This window comes from Trachurus japonicus, chromosome 18 (assembly GCF_045865225.1).
Source record: "Trachurus japonicus isolate A0001 chromosome 18, Traja_1.0".
Classification (NCBI taxonomy): domain Eukaryota; kingdom Metazoa; phylum Chordata; class Actinopteri; order Carangiformes; family Carangidae; genus Trachurus; species Trachurus japonicus.
This window is the reverse complement of record NC_140924.1, coordinates 6,132,866-6,142,848: the sequence shown is the minus strand read 5'-3', so window position 1 is coordinate 6,142,848 and position 9,983 is coordinate 6,132,866. Positions and strand designations below refer to the sequence as shown.

The 9,983-nt window shown below is 40.7% G+C and overlaps 2 protein-coding genes across 2 annotated transcripts in view; both read left to right on the top strand.

Moving 5' to 3' along the window:
* Positions 1-9,983, top strand: part of LOC146968509 (uncharacterized) — a 102,513-nt gene that overhangs the window by 90,384 nt on the left and 2,146 nt on the right. The gene's annotated exons all lie outside the window — the stretch shown is intronic.
* LOC146968510 (uncharacterized) lies at positions 20-1,327 on the top strand. The gene has a single exon (XM_085760369.1). The coding sequence runs from the start codon at positions 20-22 to the stop codon at positions 1,163-1,165; it is 1,146 nt and encodes a 381-aa protein (XP_085616495.1). The 3' UTR covers positions 1,166-1,327.

The window sequence follows — 9,983 nt, the reverse complement described above, 5'->3', positions numbered from 1 at the left end:
AGAACTATTGACCACTCCAATGTTCTCCCTACCTTCTGTTCATGTGAAGAGGGGGAATAAAGAAGAGAAACCACAGTCCCTGCAGCTCCATCAAAGACAAACTGAGGCTGATGGAGACGACTGTGGAGGATCTGAACCAGCCAGGAACTCAGATCAACCTGAAGATCTTCAACCAGATACAGATGAGGTCTCAGATTCGTCCTGTGTAACTGAAGACAGTGATGATGACTGGAGGGAAACCAGAGCACCTGAGTCAGGTTTGAACAGTAAAGCTGTTCATGTGAGTGACGAAGAATCTAACACTGGTAAGAAGTCTCACTGCTGCTCAGAGTGTGGGAAAACATTTAAAACACTTTCAGAGTTGAAGAGACACACGAGAATCCATACAGGAGAGAAACCGTTTGACTGTGCTACCTGTGGTAAAAAATTTAGACATAGAGGGAATCTTAAAGAACATATGAAAGTCCACACAGGCGAGAAACCATTTGACTGTGCTACGTGTGGTAAAAAATTTAGACAACGAGGGCATCTTTATGAACATATGGGAGTCCACTCAGAGGTGAAACAATTTGACTGTGCTACCTGTGGTAAAGCATTTAGCACAAAAGCAATTTTGAAGATACACTTGACAGTCCATACAGGACAGAAACCATATGACTGTGCTACCTGTGGTAAAAAATTTAGTCGGAGAGGGAATCTTAAAGACCACATGAGAATCCATACAGGAGAGAAACCATTTGACTGTGCTACTTGTGGTAAACAATTTAGCCTTAAATGTAATCTGAAACTCCATATGAGAGTTCACACAGGAGAGAAACCATTTGACTGTGCTACCTGTGGTAAACAATTTACATTTAAAATGAATCTTAAAAAACACATGAAAATCCATTCAGAAGAGAAACCGTTTGAATGTCCTACCTGTGGTAAACATTTTAGACGTCGAAGGGATTGTAAAGTCCACTTGAGAGTCCACACACAGGAGAAACCATTTAGTTGTGCTATTTGTGGAAAAGGACTTACCGACCGGAAAATTTTATTGTTTCACACAAGAGTCCATTCAAAAGTGGAGCCATTTGGTTGCAGTGTTTGTGGGCAAACGTTTATGGAGCTGGAGAATTTGAAGATGCACATGAAATCCCATAAAGGAGGGAAACTTCAGTTATAAAACGGTAACTTGTTTGATCATTCGTTACTGAAAAAAGTAGTGCCGTTAGTAACGCTGTTATTCCCATTACTGATCCTGAGGCACATGAAAGTCCACACAGAAGTTAAACCATTTGCTTGTAGTGTGTGGTAGAACATATAAAGCAGTAGGTAGTCTTCTTTTAGTTGCAGTATTGTGACGAGACATTTTGTCAACAAGATCTTTATGTCTCCACAAGAATCCATGAAGGAGAGTTAAACGTACAGTTGAAGTTTTTTGTGGCCATCAGTTCTCAGATGTTTTTGGCAAGAAGAGATGTGTAAGTGTAAACTCAGGAATGTTACTGAAGGCAGCAGCACTGTGTGAGGCTGCAGTTATTGAGCTGTAATAGCTCATCACAACATAGTGAAAATGAACTTCACACAAAATATTTTGTTAAGTTCATGATTTTGATGAATTGTATGACACTGCTTGTTCATGAAATGAATGCCACATATATGGAAACATTTGGATTGTACGCAGCAGTAATGGAGGTTGAAGAGTTGGTTGAGCTGAACTGTAACAGTTCTTCACAACTTGATAAAAAAATTAATTGCATATTTTTTTTAATTTTTTTTTATAAAAGACTTTGAATTCTGTAAAATCTCTTTCTGGTATATTTCTACTTGTTTTGTGGGGAATTACTGAATAAATACATTCACAGTGTATCTTTTTCTCTAAACTCTGCTGTATGTTCTTTAACATTGGTTGTGGATACAATTTTACATTTTGAATGACTAAAGAGTTCCTACCTGAGTTGAATTATAATAATTATTATGTCAGTTTTGCCTAATTGTGAAGACAATAGTTATTGAATCAACTAAGACATGTATTTAAGAGTTTTAAAGGTCCCATATTATGCTGTTTTTCAACTATTTCACATGGTTCTAAGGTTGCTGTTCCGGAAAAGTGTCAGCGGGCGGGGCTCACGTTTTTCCAGACTGGCCCAGGGGGAATATAAGGAAGTACCGGGAGGTGGAGTCACTTGAGTTCAGCGCATCCTGACGTCAAGTCTGCCAGCACTTCCAATTCGTCCATTTGGAGACACAATCTCAAAAAAGTGTAGAAATCAATTAAGGGAGTGAACAGACTTTTTTCACCTCCAGGCGTCATAGAAAGGCCACGGGAACACATAGGACCACTACAAAACCTGTAGAAAGTGGATTTTGCGTAATATGGGCCCTTTAATATCTTGAGAGGAGCTTTGGTGACATCTACAGGCAGCGACGGCCATTGACCATTACAAAATAGAAAAACTTGTCACAGTTCCTACTCGATGGTAATAACGGGGTTTCCCCACGGCTCTTCAGAAGATCTTCAACCAGATACAGATGATGAGATAAGTGATAAAGAATGTGACACTGGTAAGAAGTCTCACTGCTGCTCGGAGTGTTGTTTAAGTTGTTTATTATCAGCAGAGTGTGGGGAAACATTTAGTGCAACCTGGGTTTTGAAGAGACACATGAGAATCCTGTGCTGACTGTGCTACCTGTGGTAAAAAAATTAGTCATAGAGGGAGTCTTAGATTCCACATGAGGATCCATACAGGAGAGAAAGTCCTATTTTCAGTGTCCAATTTTATTTTCTTTAAGCACAACATGTGAAATCGATACTTGTTTTCTTCACTTCTCGATTGATTGGCTGATTAGAGTCACGTGAAAAAGATTCGCTACAACAGTGTTTATGTGTTTTTTAGATGCAACTAAAGCTTTCGACCATATCAACCACGGCAAGCTGTTCACTGTGTTACAAGAGCGAGGGGTCCCCCAATATTTGATACGCATTTTGTACTATTGGTACACTAAACAAACCATGAAGGTCAGATGGGGCAAGGTGGTGTCACCCAGCTTTCCTGTCACCAATGGAGTTAGACGGGGGGGGGGGGGTATTGTCACCGGTCCTTTTTAATCTGTATATGGATGGTCTGTCACAGAGATTACAAAAATGCAAGACTGGATGTATATGGTGGGGAATCGGCTCATCAATCATATGATATATGCGGACGACTTAGTTGTTCTGTCACCCTATAGTGCTGGTGTACAGAAACTATTGAGAGTGTGTGTACTGAATATGGAGTGCAATATGATATCAAATTTAATCCCCAAACGAGTGTGGTTATGATAGCCAGAACTAAGGAGGACCAAAAGCAAAAGTTTCCCTCTGAGCAATCACTCAATGTTGTCACCAAGGTTAAACACCTGGGGCATATCTATTCGAGATGACCTCTGTGATGATGATGAGCGACAGCAATTCTGTAAACTGTATGTGCAAGCAAATATGATTGCTCGCAAATTTCACATACTCAAAGATGTTAAAATTGCTCTCTTTAGAGCTACTGTACACCACTATATACAGCACTAGTGCAATTATAGTAAAAGTCAGATGAATAAGATCAAGGTTGCATATAATGACGCCCTTCGTATCTTGCTGAAGTACCCAAGGTGGGAAAGTGCGAGCCATTTGTTTGTGTCCTGTAATGTACCCACATTCAATGCCACTTTTACCTAGAGCACTGGAATAATAGAGTAATGACACGCATTGGTTCAATGGAAGCGCCTCCTGATGGAGGAATATGGGTTTTGCAAAAGTGCCCAAGAACTGACAACTCTGCATTGTTGGTGAATGAGAAAGTGTGGTATTTTCAATAATTTAAGGACATTTCTAGATCACCCACGTTAATAGCATCATTGAGGCAAGGCAAGGCATCTTTATTTATATAGCGCATTTCATACCAAGGCAACTCAATGTGCTTTACATAAAGACAAAACATTTTTAAAAAAAAGAAGCATAAGACAGAATAAAAACAAACAAAACACTAAAAACGGAGTTAAATGCAAGAGCAAATAAAAGTAAAATAAAAGAAACATTTAAAAAAGAAAAAGCATAAGACAGAATAAAAACAAACACTAAAAACAGAGTTAAAAGCAAGAGCAAATACAAGTAAAAGAAAAGAAAATAGATAAAGTTTTAAGTTCTCAGCTATAAGCATGTGAAAAGAGAAATGTTTTTAACCTGGATTTAAAAGTGCTTACAATTGGGGCTGATTTCAGTTCTGCTGGTAGTTTGTTCCACTTGTGTGCAGCATAACAGCTAAATGCTGCTTCACCATTGAGGACCCTTTACAGATAAACATTAACACATAGGGTAGTAAAAAAAAAACGGTTTTCTACATGAATGTTTCAATCTACATTTTATTATAAGTATAATTTGATATGACCAAGACACCTAAAAACAAAAACACGGCAGTTCTCATCAATTTACAAGCAAGTGGGCAACACACATACATTGGAGTGAATGGGTTTTCTGGGTTCTTCTGCAATACCCAGATCCTGCCACTAGGGGGCGCATAATGTTTACCACGGGAGTCAATGGAGGTGTCGTTACTCTCTTATTCCAGCGCTCTACTTTTACCGTAATAGCAGCAGAAGCTGCGCCCGTTAGACGCGGTCGGGGTTCAAATAGGTTCTTTTGTGTGTGTTTGCTGAACTTGTCGCTGTTTTTAGTTTCTACTCGGATGATATAGCCTACGTACCCAAACCGGAAGAGATTTTCGCTACGGGAAACGGTTCGGGTCTCCTGCCAGGAACAATAAAAGGTTTGAGTAAAATGATAGGGCCGAGGGTCTGAGAGGATTCGTTAGCGAGAGACTCACCGCCGCCTCCCAGGAAATCTTAGCGGCCGTGGACAGAGTCGTAGCCGGCTACGAGGCGGAGGCTTCGGGCTTCAGACAGGAGATCGAGCGGCAGAGGAACCTGCTGGATGTTCTCCTGCAGCCTCGAGTCTTTCTCAACAAAACAGGTTGGTGATTCACACACACGTTCTTTTGCTCTGTGGTCAATTTTTAAACCGAATTTAGTGTTTACGACGCTGAAGTTAGCCACCGATTCGGCACTTAAGGGGAAAGTTAAGAGGAAATTAACGTAACGTGCAGTGCGACTGTTTGTACACTGATTGTCTGTTTTTTGTGACACTTCTTGATGTAAAAACATTTTAGGTAAGACATTCATTTTGCCTGACACCCGCTATTGTATTTGTGAAACGTTTATTTCATTTGTGAAAATGCTAAAGGGGAGGTTTCACCGTTTTTGTTTGATACCTACAGACCTCATTAGACCAGGTCCAGATCAAAAACCACTGTACCCAGACTTCTCAAATCTGGACCAGATTAATCTACAGGCCCTGAAGATTGATTCAGACACAGTTTCTAATCTGTGAAACCTTTATTCTATTTGTGAAAATGCAATAAAGGCACATTTCACTGTTTTCTCATCATATAGACCGCATTTACCAACACAGTCTCACCCCTTTGCGTCAAACGGTTGACGCTTGGTCAAGGCCCCTTACGTCAACTGACGTGGAGGGGGTACCCTCGAGGTCGTTTCTCGACGAATAGGGCCACTCATAGACTTGAATGCGAATCCCTCATCGTCGGATTTTGACGCAGGGGGGCGGGACCGTTTCTCCCTCGACGTTGCTCCAGAACGCAAAGGGCCACTCATAGACTTGAATGCGAATCCCTTATCGTCGGAATCTGAGGAAGTGGGATAGGAGTCTGTATTTTTTTTTTTTTTTTTTTGTAGTTGGGTTTTGTATCTGCAACTCAAAACAGTTGGGTGTCATAAATAAAACATAAATTAAATCATAAATTAGATATCCTACTGCAGACATGTTTTGGGGGCTATTTTGGCCAAGTAGGTTAATGTTGAATTCTGTGATTAATGCAAATCACCGTTTCCTTCACTAGGACTGCTATTTATGCTGATTCCTTTCTGTTTTTGAGCAAGCCAAGCATATAAAGACTGTCTTTTTCACCGTGAATGTATTTTTGGCCTGTGCGACGCGTGACGTCACTGTGTGCGTTGCGACGCACTGATATGGACGCACCAGATTCAGTTCCCCGCGCGATTCACTGGTAAGTACAGCACAGTCTACTACCAAGAGAAATAATAAGCATTAACACCTCCAAATCGATCAAGTTGTTGGCAGAAAAAACATGTTCTTGTATTTGCCCATTTCGGACCACATACGAAGAGTCTGGTTTATGCCACTCGAAGCTCTCTCTTTCTCTCCACCCGCGTGCGCGCGCGCACACACACACACACACGCGCACGCACACAGACACACACACGCACGCACGGACACACACACACACACACACACACACACACACACACACACACACACACACACACACACTTCGTGAGAGAGACTTCATGTAGTTAAATGTTTGGCAAGGCAATAGCTTTGTTTTGTTGTGTTGTGTGTTGCATGAATGAACAAAAGCTGAGGTTATGCATAGTATTGTAATATAATATCTAGTTGTGTGATCTATTCAGATTTGATTTGTTTTTCTCTGCAGGTTCCTTATCCCTATCTCCAATCCAAGTGTAGGCCTACAGGTTGGGATCAAATAATACACATACATTTGTTTGTTGGTTTTGTTTTGTCACTAAATCATGGATATTATACTTGGTTGTTGCACCAAATGAAATACGCCTAAATATGCATTTGGCATTAATTCTAAAAGTTAGGTTTTGTGAGGAATGCCTGTATTTTTAAAATGGTTTATGACAGTGGGAAAACAAACAGCTCACTTTATGGCACCTTTAGGTTTTGCGTGTTTTCTGCATCTAAATGACTTGACCAGCTAGCAAACATCCAGAGCTACTACTGTACTACCTTTTTATAATCTTAGAATTCTGTTAAGCATAACTTACTTCTTTCTGACATATGCTAACATGCTGACTAGCCATGTCTTCCTTGTTCATATTGTAAGTATGTTTAGATCCCTGTATTCTATATTGTGTCCATTTCAGAATGACAAGACCCAAATTCCGGCCCTGCCCAAGCTGCCAGGTGCCTCAGCAGGCCAACAGGAAAACCTGTGGGTCCTGTTTTGCAGCTCTGCCGGGCAAAAAGGAAAAGAAAAAAAATATTCCAGATGACTGGGCCCCGAGGGTCATCCAGAATAGAAATGTGTCACGGGTGGTGGCCTCTGCCCAAATAGCGGTGAGTAAATACTCATGCTACACTTATTGTGGCAATCAATATTAATCTCCAAAGTACATTAAGTATTTACATAAAATGCACAACCATCTGACTGTCAAGGGTATTCTTTCCATCAGTCCAGAAAAATCAATTTCTCCCCCTTTTAAAAGTAAGCCCACCATATTTCCTGTGTCTCTGAATGTATGTCTGCAAACAAATATCTGGAATACACATGCTTGAATTTAAAGATAATTGTGGAAACTTTTATTGAGTGCAGTGTCTGTTGACAGACAGAAGGCATAGCACCCATGCTGTGTATTGTGTCACTCACCACCCACACCAACCCACACCATACATCCATATTAAATTGCTTCACACATGACCATCAAGTGATAATACATAATACGAAATGATAATTTCATTTTATGCAGGCCATGCTTATGGGCATGCATGTGTGTCCATAAGTAGGCAACCATTCCAGACTACACATGAGATAATCTTTAAAAAAAAACTTCTTGTAACAGCAGGAACTATGAATCAAGTACTACTTTAAGAAATCAAGATTTTTATGAAGACAGGAAGTTTATATGTTCAAAGTTGATGTCGAGTGGACACCATCTTCATTACAATCACTTATGTCTGATAAATTATTTTTACAACAAAATTGAGCACCGGTAGTTGAAATGTAAGAAATCTTCATGAATGAATATTTCTCTGTATATATTTTATATGTCATTAATAACTTGGTTGACATTTGTTGAAAATGTTGAAAACTTTATGTGTGTGTATGTTTTCTTTGCCAGCTTGGGTCTTTAAATAGTAGATGGACTGCCACATCTGGAGCAATGTAGTAAACATAATGTATTGGAAAAGTGCTAATTAATTTGTTTAATTTTCAGGTCCGAAAACTCTCGGCCTTGGGCTGTATGCCAATTTGTTTCTTAGCAGGACACAAACAGGCACAGGCAAGTTTGAGGCAGATGTGTATACACATCTGCCTCAAACACAGTCAAATAAAGAATTGCTGTCCAGCATGAAGATGGCGTATACCTTTCTGATCCAACAAGATGGTAAGATACGTTTTTTGCAGAGTTCATTCTTGTTTTCCGCTGATTTTGATTGATTGATTCTGACAATGTGGATATACTTTTATTTGCTAACTTCATGGCAGATGTGCCCCAGTCCCAGCACCAGGCCCAGCCAGAGCAAGACCAACACCCTCCCCAAGACCAACACCCTTACCGAAGTAAGTGTTTTTTTTGTAAATCTGTTACATGTTTTGTAATCTGTGCAAAATACAAAACAGGTTAGACATGGAAGATTTGGAATATTTATTTCTTAAAGCAGAAGTAAGTGGTCCGGTCGTTTTCGCTAATGCTGCGTTCCAGGCCGGCTTTTGAAATCGTAAATTACAGCTTCAAGTCACAACTTACGACTTTGTAGCGTTCCAGGCAACCCACTCGTATTTTTCCGACCTGTTTTGCCGGTGAAAGTCACTATAACGGCCACTCGTAACTTCCGACCGGTGAACTCGTACCAGATCGAACTGGTACGACTTCACGGTCGGAAAAATACGAGTTTCCTTGAACGCACCATAACAGTCCTCGTCCCTACGTCGCCACATTCACGGCGTCCCTTGGCTGCACACACAGCCCTGCATGCCGTTCTCTCTCCTCATTGGATAAAAACTGTAGGATACGATGGGCGTGGGGGGTGGGGTTAAGACAGCGAAAGAGAGAGAGAAAGAGATAACACAATACTAACAGGATAAAAAAAACAAATATGGCTCTTAAAAGTGCCTTTTTTGTGTGGTGGTAGACCTAGAGTAAACCATGTTGTTGATAGGAATAAGGAACCTGCAGAGAAAAACAAATCAAATCTGAATAGATCACACAACTAGATATTATACTACAATACTATGCATAACCTCAGCTTTTGTTCATTCATGCAACACACAACACAACAAAACAAAGCTATTGCCTTGCCAAACATTTAACTACATGAAGTCTCTCTCACGAAGTGTGTGTGTGTGTCCGTGCGTGCGTGTGTGTGTCTGTGCGTGCGTGTGTGTGTGTGTGTGTGTGTGTGCGCGCGCACGCGGGTGGAGAGAAAGAGAGAGCTTCGAGTGGCATAAACCAGACTCTTCGTATTATGTCAGTCATATTCAGTGTGGTCCGAAATGGGCAAATACAAGAACATGTTTTTTCTGCCAACAACTTGATCGATTTGGAGGTGTTAATGCTTATTATTTCTCTTGGTAGTAGACTGTGCTGTACTTACCAGTGAATCGCGCGGGGAACTGAATCTGGTGCGTCCATATCAGTGCGTCGCAACGCACACAGTGACGTCACGCGTCGCACAGGCCAAAAATACGTTCACGGTGAAAAAGACAGTCTTTATATGCTTGGCTTGCTCAAAAACAGAAAGGAATCAGCATAAATAGCAGTCCTAGTGAAGGAAACGGTGATTTGCATTAATCACAGAATTCAACATTAACCTACTTGGCCAAAATAGCCCCCAAAACATGTCTGCAGTAGGATATCTAATTTATGATTTAATTTATGTTTTATTTATGACACCCAACTGTTTTGAGTTGCAGATACAAAACCCAACTACACAAAAAAAAAAAAAATACAGACTCCTATCCCACTTCCTAAGATTCCGACGATGAGGGATTCGCATTCAAGTCTATGAGTGGCCCTATTCGTCGAGAAACGACCTCGAGGGTACCCCCTCCACGTCAGTATATTGACGTAAGGGGCCTTGACCAAGCGTCAACCGTTTGACGCAAAGGGGTGAGACTGTGTTGATT

Coding starts and splice junctions, on each gene's coding strand:
- LOC146968510 (XM_085760369.1), top strand. CDS start 20: ATGTTCTCCCTACCTTCTGTTCATGTGAAGAGGGGGAATAAAGAAGAG.